Consider the following 18,762-nt stretch of genomic DNA (forward strand, 5'->3'; position numbering starts at 1 on the left):
TTGTGCTCAGAATATATATCGCAAGCAAAGTTCTCACGACACGCAACGATAACTCATTAAACACTCATAGTGCAACAGCATCATGTCACTGCTCAATAAATTGTATTATTTATACATACATAGGTAGTATACTAGTACGTCGAGGTATCACAACAAACAAACAACAAAACAAATTGCACCAATCCAACGACGAAATTACAAAACACACATACTTGTCAACAGCATCAATCGAAGAAACAAATCCACGCAAATGCAAGGCCTGGGGGGGAAGGCTACAGCAACAACAACTCTCCCGTCGCTGCACCACCCGCCAACTGCGGCTGATAAACAGACTGCTGATTCTGATTCACCACATACTGCGTCCCCATTGCGCCGCCGCCACCTGCGACGCCGTCGCCATCGTCGCCGCTGCGTCCGCCTAGATCCATGGCTGCCATTTGTTGGTTGCCAACGCCGTTGAAGTACACATCTGCTGCACTGACGGCGGCGTTCATGTCTGCTGCGTCGGGGCCGAGACCGGTGATTGGGGAGGGGGCGATGACGGATGGATCGGTGGGGTTGGGGAAGAAGGTGTTTAGGTGGGTTGAGGCGGTTGTGGTTGTGATGTTGGCGGTGCCGGTTGGGTTGGAGGCGAGCGGGGTTGTGTTGATGGGGGCTGGGTTGAATTGCAGCATGGGGTTGCTGTTGCCGTTTTGGTCGCGGGGTTTTTGCAAGGCGGGGCTGTATTGGAGACGGCGGCTGCGGGCGTTGCGGAAAACTTGCGTGATGGGTTTGAGGTAGACGGTGGCGAGGGTGCCGATGTTGAGACAAAGTTCTTCGAGGGTGCGGTTGTCGAGTTTTTCGCTTTCGGCGCTGATGGGTGGTTTTTGGCCCATGACGATGTTCCGGGCTGCGGCTGGGTCGGTGGATAGCAAACGCCAGTACATGTAGCCTCGGTCTCGGAGGTCAGGGTCGTCGGTTTCCTCTGTGCACCATTTCAGGATTTGAGGGACGAGCTCTTGGCCTTTGGTTGGGCGCTGTATGAAGAACTTGACGGTTGCGGTGAGTAGGGCTAATTGCACCTCAACCGTTTCGTCATGGAACGTTGCCAGGTAGTCTTGAAGAAGTCCGTCTGAATTCTCAATTCGATCCGCATACTGTCCAATGATCCAAATGATAGCCGCTTTTGCTTCAGGCTCGTCCAAATCATCGATATTCTGGATAACATTGCCAATGATGTTCTCGTACTGGTTGGGGTACTTGCGGAAAATGTTGCGGATCACCACGGTTGCTTCCTGCACAATATACGGGATCTTTGCGTTGACCAGCTCCAACAGTGTGTCGATACATTCCCGTGCCGCAGACTCGATCTTGATGGCCAGTTTCCCGATGGCCCGGACGGCCTTTCGTACAAAATGCACGTCAATCTCAGTTGCGTACTCTCGCAGCTCTGCCAGCACCACGGAAATATTCTCCTGGGTGGTCAACATGAAGATCAATTCGAGCTTGGTCACTTTGACGTAGATTGGGTCGTTGTAGTTGCAGAAGAAGACCCGGATATCGTTCCGGAGGACTTCGGGCCTCTTCTGCAGGATTAGGATAGCGTTTCGAAGAGCCAAGTACTGGACCTCTGGAGGCTTCGAAAGCAATGTAACCAGGGGCGGCGACAGCTTCTTGCACAGCGAGTTAACGTGTCTTTCGTCTGCGATGTAGTTGATGAGGTACAGGATGACACGGATAGAAGTGAGGACCACTGCGGAGTTTGAGTGGGAGAGTCGTGGTGCAATCCGTTCAGCGAGCAGGAGTGCCTCAGCCGAATCTTGCGGAACATACGACATGAGGGCTTCGAGGATGTATGACTGGCCCCATTCGGAACAATCAGGAAGAATAGACACCAATTTGGACGCACTGGTGTAGTCGATCGTCAAGGAGATAGTTTCACTTCGCCCCCAGATATCTGTCAGCGAGGCGAGAACGCTAGACACAACTGTGGGGTTCTCGTCCTTGAGCATTCGATTCAACCGATCAATCAAATCCGAGCTCTCCACCATCTTCCTATCGTGCTCATAAAGCTTGGCGACACAGAATGCGGCGGTTTTGCGAACGTATGGGTCCATATCGCTCATCAGGCGCTTGACTGGTTGAATAGTCGCTTCGACGAACTCCCGGACATGGACATAGGAAATGGTGCGCAGCGCCAGAGCGCGAACCAGGGGGTTAGAATCTTCCATGTCCTGCAACCATTAGCATTTCACTTCCATGCGGAGGATGCCAACGTACATCAACCAGAATCGGCAAAGCCTTCATCGCCACATCAGGCTTCATCCTCGAGTAGTTAACCAAGAACAAAAAGCACCTGCACAGATTAGTAATTGCTCCAATAAACCGCATCACAAAGCATACATCTTCTTGATCTCCAAGCTCGGCAGATTCATACACCCAATGACATCCGGGAACAAGGCGATCATATCGTTATTGCTCATGGTCATATTGGCCACGATCTTCTTGAGGGCGATCTTTTTTGCGGAGTGGTTCTTGTCCTTTTTGCCGCCGCTGCTGAGCTCCTGGCGCAGCTCTGCGACTTTTCCCTGTGAGAGAGCAACACGTAGTGAGTCATTATTGTTCGTAAGAGGTGCCAATCTGGGTGCTAATCCGGCCAACATAGGTATGGTTTGGAAAGGGGATTGCTTGGTCCGGAATCAAGACCAGTGACACACAGCTGCTTGAGGCAATATAATAATCACAGAAAAGGCAGCAGACCTCAACCGTGTCACCGGCCGGGTTCACAAAGAGGAATGAAGCCTGCCCATCTGGACATCATATTCACTCCTTCGCCAGATCAATCCCCAATCCTTATCCCCCAATCCCCACGGACGACCAATGCAGCCATGCAACAATTGACAGGGGGAGTATATCAACATACCCTGGCGAATAACTTTGCATCTCCCCCACTGGAACTCATTGTGACTTTGCGAAACAGTAAATCGTTGCTCTTCTGTTACTTCGAAGCGGCGGGGGTTCAATCGTATACGAATCGCAAGCGCGGATCGTATGTATGTCTCTGTGTGGACGTCCAGCCAAATCCAATGAGAGAATATATGAATGCGAATCGAGGTCTTTGGCGATCTGTCCTTCAGTTGCGCTGCGGTTCTGAATCGTCCATTCCCGTTCGGGGGTTTCAGTCGAGTCTCACGGAGCACGGCGCCACTCCGGATAGCAAGTAGCGAGTGAATATAAAGAAACAAGGAAGGAGTGATATAGCAATTAGCTGTAGTTCACACGCGTGGAAGACGTTAGAGAAAGGAGAGATCTGGAAGCGTAGTATGGAGATTGTCTTAGTCGAGCATCCCAAAAAGGAGCGGATGGGATCGGCTTGCCGCCAACTCCGCGCGCTTGGGTCGGGACCGCTTCCAGATCACCACCTTAGCACCACCACTACAACCACTGCCACCACCAATCTCTACCACCTCACTGTTATAACAGAGACCGCAATGGCGGACAAAACTTCGCAGCCTGGTTTTGATCCTCCTCCTCCACCGCGATGGGTGGTCTCGCTCAACACCCCTTTGCCTCGTCCGTCCAAGGCGGCGGCCAACATCCCCGATCCACCTGGGTTTTCCAGAGCTAAGCCAGTACGTCTTGCCGAGGCAAACTGTAACAAGCAGAATAACTAATTGGTGATTACCTCCAGCAAACCCAAAAGCAGCAACAGCAACAGCAGCAACCCACCCCCTCCAAACCCATCGAAACCGACGCCCTCAAGGTCAAAAAGGCCTGGGAAATCGCCCTCGCTCCCTCTAAGCAACTCCCCATGAACGCGATCATGATGTACATGTCCGGAAACAGTCTACAGATCTTTAGTATCATGATGGTATTTATGTTGTTCAAGGGTCCTATCCAGGGGTTGATTAATACGAATACGGTGTTTGCCAAGTTCGACACGGAGGGAACGCATAAGAAGTTGCTGGGTGTGAAGGCGGTTTATGTGTTGATGCAGTTTGGGTTGTTGGCGTTGGGCGTGTGGAAGGTCAATGCTATGGGGCTTTTGCCGTACGTACTCTTTTTTACTCTTTTCAAGAATGTGGCTAATAGATGGACAGGACTACGAGGTCAGATTGGTTGGCTTGGGAGTCAGAACGGCAACCGCTGGAACGGGCTTATTTTGCGTTTAGCTGATCCATATTATGTTCTTTTGATTTAGGGGAAAATGCAAATCTCTCGCTGCCTATGCAATGCACCATATATAACACTCCCTTACTTTCTTATTCCGATGTCAAAATTGATCTTTATGTGACCTTGTGACCTTCTGTTGTATGAGTACTGCCTGCAGTACTTCACCGCCTCATATGCCGGCTACAGCCTGCTCGAGATTGTGCGTTAGACGGAGACCATGGAAAGTATCATCACAGGGGAGGGGGATTTTGTGGAGGTGGCCCACGTCTTCCCCTTCTGCTTGAACCAGTGGCCCAGCAACAAGCTCGAGAGCATCATGTGGGAACGTCTCCGAATGTTTTGGGACAAGGCGAAGGCCAATGACTGGCAGCGTAAACTGACGGGAGACCGGGGGACCGAGATCTGCGAGAATCATGTGCCTCTCCAAGAGCGCGCATGTGTGTTGGGGTGGGCTCGATTTTCCCTCAAACCTATTGAGACAGCCGAGGACGGTAGTTCCCTGATCGTACAATTTCATTGATTGTCTCCCGCACGCGGCAAAAACCCGCGTGCCCAATTTGACGCGGCCGGATATGCCGGATGGACTCATTTCAGCCTCCCTCGGCAGCAAACTGTACAGAACTTCGGCGGAGAAGATTGAATCGGAAGACTAAATCATCATCATAACGGACGACTCAATGACCAATCCAGTTCCAAGCGAGAAGATTATGGGCATGCAATAGGCCCTGAATCGGATCGCCAGTCTTACCGGGGTTGCAGAGCCCAGGGACGAGGTCTTCGAAGCAACCGCTGGTCAAATGGCGGTTTGAATGGGCTCTCAAATGGACTCTCAAATGGACTCTCAAATGGATCTCAAACGGCCGGTCAAATGGGCTCTCAAATGGGTGGTCAAATGGCTGATGAAAATGTGTGCTTGAATACATGGTCAAATGGGTGATTGAACAGTTGGTCGAATGCATGATCAAATGCATAATCAAATGCATGATCAAATGCATCATTGAATGGGTAATCAAATGCATCGTTGAATGGGTCAAATCGCTGATCGAATGGGTGACCAAATGCATGATGAAATGTCTGGTCGAATGTCTGGTTGAATGCATGGCCAAACATGTGGTTTGAACCGGTCAAATGGGTGATTGAATGGCTGATCGAAATGGCTGATTGAAATCGCTGATTGAAATGGCTGATCGAATACATGGTGAAATGGGTAATCAAACGGGCTCTCGAATGGGTGGTCGAACGGCTTGTCAAATCGCTGATGAAAATGTGCAGTTGAATACCTGGTCAAATGGGTGATTATCGTTGGTTGAATCCATGGTTGAATGGGTCATTGAAACGGGTCATTGAACGGGCCAAACGGCTGATCAAATGCATGCTTGAATGCATGCTTGAACCGGTCAAATGCCGGATCAAATACATGGTTGAATGGGTGATTGAACCGGCTGATTGAACAGTTGGTTGAATGCATGGTTGAATGGCTGATCGAATGGGTGGTTCAATTGGTTGTCAAATGACTGATTGATTGTCTCGACCGGTCATGAAGGAAAGTCCGTGTGTCAAGCCAGTAGGATCCGGGAGAATGCAACCACTTCAACTAGTTCTGATGCGATGCCGCATTGATTAAGGATACTAACTTGCGGAAAATTCCTGCTCACTCATGACCCGGATTACTCGATATTAGATACTATATAGCTGATTAAACGGGGAGCCCGGATGCCGAACAAAACAATCCTCAATTGACTAATATAGAAATGGTTCTTCGACTGGCCATTGCCCATATCTACATGATGGGCCCCCTGAGACACGTGATGATATTCACTGAACATCACACCGATTCGGATCAACGAAGACTTACAGGGCTAACAGCCTTCACACACGCATTCAAGAAAACCTGGCAAAACTCCCAAATCTCCACATACGTATTGTACAGAGGAGCCGGCGCAACACGGATGACATCAGGCTTCCTCTCATCAACTACGATGGCATGCTCCTCCAACGACTGCAAAACACTGTCGAGAAGACCTGGCTTCAGACGTAGACTGAGCTGAGCGCCACGTTCTGCTGGATTCGACGGTGTGATAATGCTAAAAGGTCTCTCCGCGAGAGAGTTGATGGGGTAGGTCAGTAGGAGATGTTCCAGGTATCCGGTCAGTGCCAATGATCTTTCACGGATATTGGCCATTGTAGTTCGGTTGAATAGTTCCAGGGATGCGACAACTGCATTCATGTCGAGGACAGATGGGTTGGATAACTGGTATCCGGCTGCACCTGGTTGCGGCACGAATTCTGACACGTGTTAGAATCTCCAAGCAATTGAGGAAAGTGCGAACGCATACTATTCTCCATAAGAAAACGTCTACCCTTATCATCACCCCACCAGCCAGCAAGCCTTGGCCGGAAACCCTCCTCAGTCCCAACTTTGTCCGCATTCACCTGTCCATGCTTCTCATGAACGAAAATGGCAGCCATCCCTCCCGGTCCACTGTTCAGATATTTGTAGTTGCACCACGCCGCAAAATCGACATTCCAGTCGTGCAACCGCAGGTCAACATTACCAGCCGCATGGGCACAGTCCCAGCCAACCAGTATACCTTTCGAACGAGCATAGGCCGTAATCTTTTCAATCTCGAAGTATTGGCCGGTGTAGAACTGAATCGCGGAAAGGAAGAGCAGCGCCGTACTCGAGGCGTGCTCATCGATAACCCGCAGAATCTGCTCCGTGCTCAAAGTCGGGAATTCGCGGTCCTCGGGCTCGATCAACACCATTGCGTCGTCCGGATTGAAACCGTGAAGCTGTATTTGAGACTCGATGGCATACTACTTCGTCCACGTTAGTAATCCATCCCTACCCCGGACACAAGGGCTCGTACATGATCACTAGGAAACGCCTTCCCTTCCATAATAACCTTAAACCTCTCCTCCGTCGGCCGGTAAAAGCTCCCCAGCAGCACATGGATATTCGCCGTCAACGACCCCATGACAGCTACCTCACTCTGCAATGCACCAACAACAGGCGCCATTAATTTCGAGCCAGCCTCATCGACATCGACAAACGGAGGGAGTAATTGGTCATCGTGGGGGGTGAAGTGTCCGGTCACGCCTTTGGTCGCCCATGTTCGTAGGTAGTATTCGATGTACTTTTGGGTGTTTCGGGGTTGGAGGCCTAGCGAGTTGCCGCAGAGGTAGATGCATGGTTCTGAGGTGTCTTGGTCTGCTAGAGTTAGCACGATATAGTGAATCGGCTGTGAATTGGCCTACCCTCAACAGCCAGCGTCCTCCGCTGAAGGTCCTTCCGCGACGGAATTATGAACTCTTCACGAAACGAACGCAGAGGATCCTGCGCATCGCGAGACTCGGCCTCTTGCCGAGAATAAACCCCGCTCTGGGGTATTTGCGTAGCCATTTCTCTGCTTTCCCTGCCAAATTCCCGTCAAATCACTGTTCTAGCGATAAGGCTGCCCCTCTATGGAAATGCGGCGGCGGATCGACCAATAACGTCATGCCGAACCCTCTGACTAACGGAAATCCAAATCGCCGATATATAATCACGGCGACGTTCACCAACACCAGTACACCTACAAGAACATATTATTCTGGAAGCCGTGAATATGTCCCGTCTAGCGCTATCGTCGGCTACGCGTCGCCTCCAACAGTCAACAACGCACTGCCAGCGCCCATTCTCAACCACCCGGTTCTTCTCCGCATTATCCAAACCATCCATTTCCGGAAGTTCGTCGATTTACAATCCCGATGCCAATTCGTTTTCCGCCTCAAGGACCCGCTCGAACCAGTATACTCTTCGCAGAGTGAATTTTTCTTCTTTAGGTGTGCTGCGGCACCGCGCGTTTTTATCATCGACTGTCCGTCCGTCCGCCAAGGTTGTGCAGAATGCGCGGAATGATGAGGAGGGGAAGCCATTGTTGGTTGGGATTTCGGAGAGGGCTGCCGAGGTGAGCTGCTTTTTTCCTTCTTTCTGGGAAACCTGGGTCTACATACTATGTCGGCGAATGGATGAGCATGGCTATGCCGGGTGTGTATGAACTGTGGCAAGTGGTATGGTATATCAGGCAGGGAGCAGAGAAAAGGATGCCCTGTCCAGTATAATCCATCCAATACACACATGATTACGCTCACAGGACGCAAGAAAACAACCTCCCGCCGAGCCATCCCAAGCCACACGTCATCCAGAAACAATCACCACTCTAATTCCTCTATAGCCATCCCAGAACAAAGCTAACGTGACCAAAAACAAAACAGCGCCTCCGCGAAATCACAGACCCAACCACCTCGCCCACCACCACAAAAGCCGAAAACCCCTACCACCACCTCCGCATCACCGTAACCTCCGGCGGCTGCCACGGCTTCCAATACATGATGTCGCTCGAAGCGGCGTCCAAGATCGACGCCGAAGAAGACACTGTTTTCGAAGCCGAGGCCTCCGTTGGCCCTGAAAGTGGCGAGGCGTTGGTTGTTATGGATGGGCCGTCGCTGGAGCTATTGTCAGGGAGTACAGTGGATTATACGACGGAGTTGATTGGGAGTCAGTTTAAGATTGTGGATAATCCGCGGGCGACGAGTAACTGTGGGTGTGGGACGAGTTTTGATGTTAATGTTTAGGTCTGCGTTTTCTTGGTGGTGGTTTATTGGTGATTATTTACTAGTTGTATCTATACAGGTTGTGTAGGATAGAAAATGTATATACCCTATTCTCCTCACGGTCAATCATGTACAGATAATGGACAGGGTATTGAACATGTATTCCTTTTCTAGCCTGTCTAGACAGATCACCAGCCCTAAGCTCAAGCTATGTAACAAGAAAAACGATATATTGAAAAGAAGATAGAAAGGAGATTCACAAACAAATGGGACATCATGCAAACACATAAAAAAAAAGAAAAAAAGTATTGTCAAAAAGCATATTAAATTCAATCAAATCAATCCCAACTCTTATCTCTTTTCTGCACTCCTCACTGACATTCCCCATTGCTTCTCCCGTGTCGCCCCTGGTATATCCTAACATCACTATCACTCCGGTCGAGCCTTCATGCGGGACGACGCACCAGCACACCTTATCCTCCCATGGTTGTTTGAAACTCCATACCCATATGAAGCAAGAAACGTTATGCATATCTCATCCGATTCCGGTGAACGAAAAACTTTTCCAACAAAAGAAGAAGAATTAATAGAAGCGAAAAAGGAGAACGAGACCGGTTTTAGTAAACTCGGGCAAGGTTCCGCAGGTACCAGTCCACCAGACGACGACCGGCCTTGGTTTCGCTGACGTGAATGAGGTCATTCTCCAGTGCGTAGTCGAGGTCATTGGCGCTGACGATTTCGCCCTCGAGCAGACCGCCCTCGACCCAGCGGATCTGGCGACTGCGTTGCTTGTTGACCAGCAGCCACGAGCGGAGCTTCTCGGGCTCGACCTCGAGGAAACCGGCGAGCTTCTTGAGGTCCATGGTGGTGTACAGCTTCAGGTACGAGCGGATGGTGGGGTTGAACAGGGTGTTCTTGACCTCGTCCATGAAAATGGAGGTGTGGTGGTCGACGGGGTCGATGTTGATGGACGGGTTGTCAAAGTCCGGCGGAGTGGGACTGATGAACTTGGGGCAGGCGGAGCGGAAGAGTTCCTCGAACAGGGGAAGGGCCTCAGGGCCGCCGTGCTGGAGACGGGTGAGCTGGTCGCCGTACTTCTCGCGGAGGGCGGAGTGGATGGTGTCGTCGAGGCGGGTGGGGTGCAGGGCAACGCAAATGGCGATCAGGGCGTACATCTGGTCGTTCTTCTTGGCGATGGCATCGTAGCTGTTGCCGCCCTTTTGGAAGTTCTTGGTGCGCGAGACGTAGATCAGGATGTGGCTGAACATGCGGATGGCGTCGCCGTACCGGCGCATCATCATGTACGAGAAGCCCACGTAGTAGTAGGTCGTGAAGTGGGCGGCCATCACGCGGGCGAACATGGCCTTCTTGTTCATCTCGATGTCGTCGAGGGTCTTGAGGGCAAGGCTGAAGTCACCCAGCAAGCAGTGGACACGGAGCAGTCCGATGATCGAGAAGTATCCGAGCATCTTGTACAGCGGGCGGGAGCCGTACTCGCCAGCGAAGGCCAAGGGGTCCTCGCCCCGCTTGATGGCGGCCAATTGCTCATTGATCTGCGAACGCTGGATAAGGGAGTACAAGACGTTGAGAACCGAGTAGCAGCCCCATGTGTTGGGGTTCTCCCGCAGGAGCTGTGCTTCCTCCTCGTTGGAACCGCTGCGGGCGACACGGTTGCGGTAGCGGCAGAACGACTCGAACTGGTAGATGAATTCGTCGATGACATCCCAAGCCCAGTAATACTATACCAAATAAACATATTAGCCCGATCCCTCAATTCCCACAACACAACAGAACAAAGCCCGGAACGGAAAAACATCTCCAAAAAGACACAAACAACAACACAAGGTCACATACAGAAGGAACCTCCAAATCAACTGGCCCCTCCGAGTTCAAGATATAATGGAACAGATTGCAGTAGTTGTCATAGCTCGCGAACTTGGTCTCCAGCGTAGCCTGGTATTCCAGCGGGGTCGCCGCAGCAGCCAACTGTGCCTGAAGGTCCTGTGCCTGCGAACCGGCGTCAATCGATGTCGTGCGGTCCAAGTCACTCATGTCATCGTCGAAATTGACCTGCTCGCGGTAGTCGTTGACGAGCGCTTCCTCCTCAACGTCGGACTCATCGCCCAGGTTGGGGTGCGCGTTGGCGCGCTCCTCGTAGGACATGTTGGCTTTTGCGGGGGGTGGGGAGAGATAAAAGAGATAGGTGGTGGGATCGTTCGAGAGGACGGGTTCCTCTTGGGGTGTATTGATAGTTGTAGATCGACGATGGAGGTGGACGGTGGAGGGGGTCTTCGGCGTCAGTGGGATTTCGATGGTGCCGGCGGAGTTTGAATTTTGAGGGTTTTCGCTTGGGCGCATTTGTGCTATCTTATCTGTGCATAAAGGCTGCGCTGAGTCAGCTATGCAGTTATGCCAATGTCAACACTGACATCACATCAGAATCAATGGATCATCTTTTATTCAATAGATACAATACAATAAATGTGAATTGTGGTATACGCAGTCTATCATAGAGCATGTAGTATAGTCACTCCATCTGTGCTAGCAGTCGCTGAAGAAAGCGTCTTATATTCTCCGTAAACACCTGATGAGCACCAGTAAACATGATACTAGCATTCTGTTCTACCGACTGCATAGCTATCTACTTGGAACTAAATACACTTCGCCTTGAAATCAAGAAAGCCGGAGTCCCCATAGACGGCAAGATACCAGCACGCCAGGCGTCTCGAGGGCCATCGCATAGACAATGGCTCATAGCACATCGAAACCAAGCAAGCGACTGCTCAGCATAGCAATTGCAACCAACAGACTCCGTACTATGGTGCAGAAGAGGCAAAGGCAGTACTCGACAAGACATGACCGTCCAACGAGCCACAGCCAGGGTTGCTGTAATAATGACTTGCCCGATCTGTGGCTCGTCCCGGAAATGATTTCCCCTCGAATAATGGCGCCGTCTACATTCGGCGAAACAGGGAGGGCTGGCAAATCTTGGTTCACAGAACACCGTCGAGTCCAGGAGAATGGACTGCCGTTCAACACTTCTTTTCATCCCCGCGCCCTTCGCTCTCACTAAACGTGACGATCTGACATGTGAAGTTAGGTCATCATGATGGTCTGGTAACAACCCAGAGGCAGTCAGCTGCAGGCTCTTGTGGCCACCGAAACCTAGCACGAGAATCGATTTAAGTACAGTAACGTCCTGGCCACGTGAAGGTAAGTGTTAACTGGCTACATACCCTTCCAAGCATATCAACATGACAATCGACCAGCCCCTTGGACTACTCCCCCAACAGGTCAACCGCCCGGTCGATGGTATTGATCTCCTTAGCGTGATCCAGACAGTATCGACGTATCGATGTGCCTCCCTCCGTCCATTCCCTCATCGTCCGAGAATCGATATATGATTGCTAGAGCTAGGGGTATTTTCAAGAAGAAAAAAGAGGGGGGAAAAAACGCCGGAGGAGCAACAATCGAACTTCACCAGCGCGTACAACAGGGGTCACTATCCCGATTCAAGAATCAACATTGCTTCCGCCGGTAAAATGATTCCCGATTGCTGTGCAACCGAGATAACTTTCGCAATCATGTACTTGGCCTGTTTCAATCGCTTGCCGAACACCACTACAATCCGACAAAGTTCAAAAAACGCGTTCCCGGATTCTTCGTTCGTCAAGTCGCCCATCACTACAAGAAGACTAGCGCCCGCCGCCTCGAGCATGTGGCTGGGTATCCGCTTATACCCATAGGATAATCGCAGGATGCCAAAGCATCGGGCGATGTCCTTGGCCGATTGCAGGCGGATTGTTTTGATTTGTTGGAACCAGGTTGGATGTGATGGGTTATCCGGGCCCTTGTGCCCCAGAAAGGCATTGAACAATGACAATACCTCCTTGTGAAATTTGAGGCTACGCAGGTTAGCATGACACTACAAACCTTGGGGGTGGTCAGAGATATAAAGTCCTTACTGAAGAAATAGTACTTGCGGGACAGGGTAATTGTCGGTCTTCAAAACATCTGGCATGTTTCGACGCCATTGTTGGAGACGGGAGTATATCTCGTTAGTCCTTGTCCAGAGATCGTTGACGTCCATGTGGCAGGCATTCATAAAAAACAGCTGTTGGATAGCCGCAGTGACTTCTGTCAGATTGGAGAGTTCTGATGCAACATAACGGAGAAGCCCCGGCTTGTTGGCATATTCGATTTCGTTCGAGCGAGGATAAGGGGTCCATGCGATATCGTCGTTGAGGTCGCCCGACATATAAGGCCGGCACGCTGGGGACTCGAGATTTGCGTCCTTGTGTAGCTCCATGGACATGTCCCTAATCAGAATGAGTCGCTGTTCGCGCGGATTTGCGGAAGATTTCTTACAAATTCATGATGAAGATCCCCCAGGCAGCGATTGCATGAATGCGCTGCATATCAGCATCCATTTCCTCCCAGTTGGCATGCAGCGTTGGGGCTCGAAACATTCCGAAATCCTGCGCGAGCTGTACAGCTTGTCTCAGCATCAGCCAGCTAACTCCATTTTTTCCCTGGCATTTCAACCTATCATTGAGTTAGCTACGACGTTTAGAGGAAGAGATTGTTCGGGGATACTCACACATGACACATGATAACCAAGCCCTGGATGTTGGCCAAGCTGATTGTACCCTCTTCGGCTCTCCAAAGTCTTTCGGCTTCGATGTAGAAGTGCGACCCGCAAGAATCCGCATTTCCGGGAATAGCAAAAACATCTGGGGCATCGGAATATACCTGCCATTTGTCAGTACCAAAACACAGTTGGAGCGACATTGATGACATACGCTGGCAATGGCTAAGATACTATTCACCAGGAATGGTGTGCAGTATTGTGATCCTAGGTCACCCGTCTTCATATGCAACAGAAAGACCTTCTGATCCACCAACTGCCAGCACGGATGATCCCATGTAAAGTATAGAGAGATCAGGTGGGAGACAAGATTATCATCATCGGTGACATTGGTCCAAGGTTTCGCAGGTACCTGGAATAAGGGTATATCAACAAGACTCTCAAGTGTTATCCGTGAGCATGTATTGGTCGAGCACGGATCCGGTGGCGGAAGTAAACTCTGAATGGCACTCTCCACGCTCTGATGGTTATTCAGGTTTACTGAACTAAAGTCGTCGAGACTGATTGATGTATCTGCCAGGACGGTGGCGATACGACCCATCGACGCATCGCTGCGTATGAAATTTACCAGTTCGTTGATCCTGACTGGATCCGATGAGCGAAGTTCGTCTAGCAGAGAAGACAGCACATTCCGATAATATTCCCGTTCGTCAATCGTGCGCCTCTGGGCAACTTTGCGGCGAAGATCAAGAGTCAGATCGAAAACACAATCAGCTTCTGTATCAGTATTTCGGCATGCTTTACACGGAGCCGGACGTCCACTACACTGCAGGGGCAAAGAAGTTAGCTACTTGCTCTTGGTTTTACGATCGACGTTCGGAGGAGGGACCTTTTGTGGTCATTTGTCCTCCGGCCCTTGATCGGATGCTTGAGATGGGTGTTGTCTGCCAAAGGAACTCTTCTGATATGACGATAAATCACTTTTCTTTTAGCTTGCTTGCACGGCAAACAAGCCGCCGAGATTTTCCGTGGCCCCGGGACGAGACGCGTTGATGAAGAAGGTTTAGGATGACCTCGTGGGCCAGGTGCAAGCGCCGGAACGTGCTTTTCTTTGTCTTGGGAGGTCATATCTCAGCCTCCTAGTTACTCTCTGGTTCGGAGGGATCTTGGTCCATATGATGTCCACGAGGCCCAATTGTGACGGGTAGGACTTTTGTCAAGTCCCCTCTTCCCTTTCCGAAGGAAAATAGACAAAAGCACGGAAGGAACAATAGCCTTTCTTCCTTTTAGCCCCGAACCACGAGAGGAGGGAAAGTATTAAAGCTCGAAAACGACTAGCTGGAGGCAGGAAAACGCGGAGAGGTCGGAATGGACGTTCTGGCTCAGCACGGAGCGCGCAGGGATATCCACAAGTCGCCTCAACGATAGCGATGGCACGTCGAAAACCGGGGATGCGAGATTCGTGAGTGGAAGCAACAGGCCATGTCGTGTGCGTATTTCAAAGAGGATGGTCGCTGCAAGAGTGGCGACAGTCGGGAGGGTTCGAAAGGACTACGCCAGGCCAGGATTGAGACGAGGAGAAAACGGCGAGCACGCAGCCTTTATAGTCACGATGCGACGGTAGGCGGGCGATAACCGGAAGGGGGAGGGAAGATACGAAGAAGATAAGAGGAGGAATGGGAAAAGAAGAGAGCTTATGCCAGAGAAGATCGGCTCGCGTGTACAGGGAAAAGACGAGCTATCAATGACCGTCAAGGAGGAACACTAACCGCTGTGGCAACAGCAAAAAAAGGACATGTCAAGAGAAATATCGGATGATCCATCTCGCGAGGAGAGGTGTATAGTAGAAAGGTGAGATGACAAGACAACAAGGAAACAGGTCAAGGCTGTTAGAGAAGAGAAGGATGAAGTTGCGGCTAGGCTTGACAGGCGGAGAGAAGCATATCCGTTCCCCGATTATTGCTGATCATATAGCACCGAATACATAGCTGTACATACTGCTATGTAGACAGTAGGAATGTACGGAGTGGAAGATGAAAACAACAGATCCTTGGTTCTAATTCCGGCTATTAATCACTACGCGAGAGGATCCTTCCTTGTATTCCACCTGGTGTTTATATAAACTCAGACTAGCTGGCGATGTGATGGACACTACTGTATGTCCCCCTCTGTACAGGACCTGAAGCAATGATGCAAATCTTATATAACCAGTCTCTATCAGGTTTCTCTACTCTCTCTTGCCAGCATTTTTTGTGAGGTCGGGATAAAGATGGTGTCCCATATATTGATAGCTGTTCTTATAGGTGGAAGTTTCTACCGGGTGACATCAAACCTTACCGATGGGAGCAACGATTCACTGGGAGCAGAGAATACAAATACTGTACAGGTCCCGGTTCTTTTGGTGGGTAAAAACAGGACTACAGCTAGTCAGTCTATGCCCTGTGGCGTATGCACACTCCCCCGGTTGTTCTGAGGGCCATCTAAATCTCTTCATCCTCCGTCTTGTTGCATATACGGATCTACCTCATCTTCATTTTCGCTCGTTTTTGCATTCGTATTGGTCGTATTAGATAGTAAAGACCAGTTCCAAGAACCAGACCTTGAGAAGGCTTGGTGATCCAGCTACGAAGTTATTCCAACAATAAATAGTTAGTATGTACCGACATCTCGGTATTTATAATATAGGTTCGCCCAACCTGGGGCGAACCATGGAAGTATCCACGGCCTAGGATCGTAGTCGGGATTTGCTCTACAGTTCGGGGTTTGCTGTGGAGTCCTTCAGATCGGCGTATAGCCAATCAGTACAACGTACAGATACTCCGGACATTGCTTCTACACATCCGTTTACACTCTCGCGCATTTTTCCTTGCTCGCATGAATGACCATTGTATGCCTTACAAATACTATGCTAAGAGGTCGTTGGGGGACAGCTGTAGCTACGCTGTCGTGTTATATATCGGGCAGATGAAGGTATCTGGCTGCTTCCTAAACATACAGAGGAGCCCTCAAGTTTCTACTATACTATAGTACGGAGTACGTTGTCTGCTATAGTAGGTGGCTAGCCTTACATGCTGACTGCTAGATAATATCTCTCTCGCAATATCTTGCATTGGCTTTTCTATGTAGCTTTGATAGCCTTAAATCGAAATTACTCAACAATCGTGATCCAACATACTCAAACCAGTATAATAGCCAATAGCTTGTGATTACGCATAAGGTACAGGGTAACAGGGTAAGAATAACAGCAACAACCCCAAAAAGAGCCAGGAAGAATCCCCCCCCCCCCCACAAAAGAAAACAAAATCAAGCCCGACCCTTCTCCTCACCAAGCTCCCGCTCCTCCCTCCTCGCAGCCCTCCTCGCCCTCTTCCTCTCCAACACCTCAACCGGATCAACAAATCCATCCCCCCTCAACCACGCCAACCCCTTCCTCAACCCCCCAGCCTGCACAGCCCCAGGCCTCCTCTCCAGAATCGCCCCCATAACCGCCCAACTCGCCACAATCAACCACAGCTCGCCACCGGTCCAGCCCTTCCACAGCCCGCGCTTCACGCCAGACTTCCACGCGGAGTCAACGGCGCTGCGGAAAATGGACATGAACGCGCCGCGGGAGTTGTTTCCCAGGAAAGCAAAGGGGAGACCGCCCAGGGCGCCGCTGAGGAAGAAGCGTTTTGTTGGGAGCGCAGAGCGCGAGAGGAGGGTGTTCCAGAGGCAGATACTGCCCCAGGCGGAGCCGATAGAGGTGGAGAGGATGGCTGTTAAGGTGAGGATGCGTTTGACGAGGTTTTGGAAGGAGGCGAGGGGGTTGGTGGTGAAGGCTTTGTATTTGAGGATGGAGACGGCTAACATGACAGTGGTCATGAAGCGGGCGATGCGGGGGACGGAGAGGAGGATGTGGTGCAGGAATGCTGTGTTGCAGCTGGGGACAGCTGGGTGTAGGAGTGCGCATGACAGGCTGGAGATGGAGGGATGCGCGGGCCCGGTGATCGGGGCGATGGACTTGATTGCCGATGGTAGGGTGTTAGGGTTGGATGGGTGCAGGATCGGCGAGGTGAAGGGCCTGAAGGCGTAGATTAGAATTTCGTAAAAATTCATGGGAATCGTTTTCACGTACGGCCAGCGCAGGTTGGCAATAGTAGCGAGCGAGTCGACCACCTCTTCGTTCTCCGGCCAGGGAATCTCCGCAGGAAGCAGTGCAGGACGGCTCTGTATGTAGCTGGGCGAGTGCATAACGACCTTTCCAAACCACTGTCCACCAACAATCAACATATATACTTGACAAACAGGGCAAGAGGGGAAGGGCTACCTTTGGCGTCGTCTCGCGATCAAACACAAACGCATGGAATAGCTGCGCACACGACACAGGCATCAACAACCAACTCCCAAACCACCACGGCTTATTCTTCAACCAACCCTTCTCCTCCATGACATTATACAAGAACTCCAACGTCCGTGTGCTCATATAAATCGCCGTCGTCAACCGCAACTGCGCCTGCGGAGCAACCCCCAGCGCGAACCCGGCCAAACTCCCCCCGACAGCGGGCGCATATCGAGACGTCAACGCTTTGGTCAGACGCGGGTTTCGGTCCCGGAATGGCTGCGCTTTGTCGGTGCGGAGGCTTGCGCGGATGCGCGCGAACAAACGATGCAGGCGACGGTGGAAGAAGAGCACGAGCGCGAGGGCGAGTGGAAGGCGGAAGTTGGGGGAATGGATGATGGATCGTTTTTTACTTCTCGCGTCAATCACTGTTTGGAATCTGATGTATCTCAAAATTAATATAAGATACTTACCTCGCAACGGCGCCAGCACCGCCCTTCATGCGCCGGCTAACGACTTCAACCAGCTTCAACAACAATCCCGACCCCAAAAACACCCGCAACGACTCCCTTATCGCGGCCTCATTAAATCTATCCTTCGGTTGCACAATCGCCTCAAACCTCGCCGGAGACGGCGCGTTCTTCTTAATACCAGCGGGCGCGCGCTCGTGGAGGAGCTTGTACTCCTGACTGCTCAGGGAGAGGCGGAGGAGAGCGCGGAGGGCCGGGTCAACGTCCACGACTGGATCGACAGACATGGTGGGGTCTGGATCTGCTGGAGTCGGATCGGGGGTTGGCATTTTAATCGGAAATAGTACTAGTATTAGTGAACTAGGGAAGGAAAAGAAGGAGGTGTGTTGTATGTATGTGCGGCTGTTAAAAGGGGAATGAAGTGGCACTGAGTTGGGCACCGCCGAACCTCGGCAATTTGACAGCATACAGTGCTGGAAGTGTTTGCTTAAGAAGAATAATAAAAGATTGCCACAAGGATGAATTGGGTATTGAGTAGCATCATACTATTATATCTGGAACAATTATACATCAATCACGTCTCTATTTCCAGGATTCCTGCAAACCCAACTCACACGTGCAACAGGGAATGCCCTCAG

The 18,762-nt window shown here is 50.9% G+C and overlaps 8 protein-coding genes across 8 annotated transcripts; 3 read left to right on the top strand and 5 right to left on the bottom strand.

Moving 5' to 3' along the window:
- Positions 1 to 272: 272 nt before the first annotated feature.
- Positions 273 to 2,941, bottom strand: ACHE_40127A (putative AP-2 adaptor complex subunit beta; the record flags this gene model as incomplete). The annotated part of the gene is made up of 4 exons (XM_043278291.1): positions 273 to 2,213; positions 2,260 to 2,335; positions 2,383 to 2,567; positions 2,903 to 2,941. The coding sequence occupies 4 exons, from the start codon at positions 2,939 to 2,941 to the stop codon at positions 273 to 275; spliced, it is 2,241 nt and encodes a 746-aa protein (XP_043136085.1).
- Positions 2,942 to 3,470: 529 nt separating this feature from the next.
- On the top strand, positions 3,471 to 4,155 carry ACHE_40128S (ER membrane protein complex subunit 4; the record flags this gene model as incomplete). The annotated part of the gene is made up of 3 exons (XM_043278292.1): positions 3,471 to 3,611; positions 3,671 to 4,029; positions 4,080 to 4,155. 3 exons carry the CDS (start codon positions 3,471 to 3,473, stop codon positions 4,153 to 4,155), a joined length of 576 nt encoding a protein of 191 aa, XP_043136086.1.
- Positions 4,156 to 4,369: 214 nt separating this feature from the next.
- Positions 4,370 to 4,672, top strand: ACHE_40129S (uncharacterized protein; the record flags this gene model as incomplete). The annotated part of the gene is made up of 1 exon (XM_043278293.1): positions 4,370 to 4,672. One exon carries the CDS (start codon positions 4,370 to 4,372, stop codon positions 4,670 to 4,672), a length of 303 nt encoding a protein of 100 aa, XP_043136087.1.
- A 1,320-nt stretch (positions 4,673 to 5,992) lies between these two features.
- On the bottom strand, positions 5,993 to 7,555 carry bna5-1 (kynureninase; the record flags this gene model as incomplete). The annotated part of the gene is made up of 4 exons (XM_043278294.1): positions 5,993 to 6,438; positions 6,489 to 6,969; positions 7,023 to 7,363; positions 7,411 to 7,555. The coding sequence occupies 4 exons, from the start codon at positions 7,553 to 7,555 to the stop codon at positions 5,993 to 5,995; spliced, it is 1,413 nt and encodes a 470-aa protein (XP_043136088.1).
- Positions 7,556 to 7,760: 205 nt separating this feature from the next.
- ACHE_40132S (uncharacterized protein) lies at positions 7,761 to 8,769 on the top strand (the record flags this gene model as incomplete). The annotated part of the gene is made up of 2 exons (XM_043278295.1): positions 7,761 to 8,102; positions 8,410 to 8,769. 2 exons carry the CDS (start codon positions 7,761 to 7,763, stop codon positions 8,767 to 8,769), a joined length of 702 nt encoding a protein of 233 aa, XP_043136089.1.
- A 596-nt stretch (positions 8,770 to 9,365) lies between these two features.
- On the bottom strand, positions 9,366 to 11,106 carry ACHE_40131A (putative eukaryotic translation initiation factor 3 subunit EifCl; the record flags this gene model as incomplete). The annotated part of the gene is made up of 2 exons (XM_043278296.1): positions 9,366 to 10,487; positions 10,603 to 11,106. 2 exons carry the CDS (start codon positions 11,104 to 11,106, stop codon positions 9,366 to 9,368), a joined length of 1,626 nt encoding a protein of 541 aa, XP_043136090.1.
- Positions 11,107 to 12,250: 1,144 nt separating this feature from the next.
- On the bottom strand, positions 12,251 to 13,937 carry ACHE_40133A (putative C6 transcription factor; the record flags this gene model as incomplete). The annotated part of the gene is made up of 5 exons (XM_043278299.1): positions 12,251 to 12,653; positions 12,714 to 13,067; positions 13,117 to 13,293; positions 13,349 to 13,500; positions 13,551 to 13,937. The coding sequence occupies 5 exons, from the start codon at positions 13,935 to 13,937 to the stop codon at positions 12,251 to 12,253; spliced, it is 1,473 nt and encodes a 490-aa protein (XP_043136091.1).
- A 2,702-nt stretch (positions 13,938 to 16,639) lies between these two features.
- On the bottom strand, positions 16,640 to 18,591 carry ACHE_40134A (uncharacterized protein; the record flags this gene model as incomplete). Its single annotated transcript, XM_043278300.1, has 3 exons — positions 16,640 to 17,584; positions 17,643 to 18,066; positions 18,128 to 18,591. 3 exons carry the CDS (start codon positions 18,589 to 18,591, stop codon positions 16,640 to 16,642), a joined length of 1,833 nt encoding a protein of 610 aa, XP_043136092.1.
- Between the last annotated feature and the right edge of the window lie 171 nt (positions 18,592 to 18,762).

Source organism: Aspergillus chevalieri, chromosome 4 (assembly GCF_016861735.1).
Source record: "Aspergillus chevalieri M1 DNA, chromosome 4, nearly complete sequence".
NCBI classification, from domain to species: Eukaryota; Fungi; Ascomycota; class Eurotiomycetes; order Eurotiales; family Aspergillaceae; genus Aspergillus; species Aspergillus chevalieri.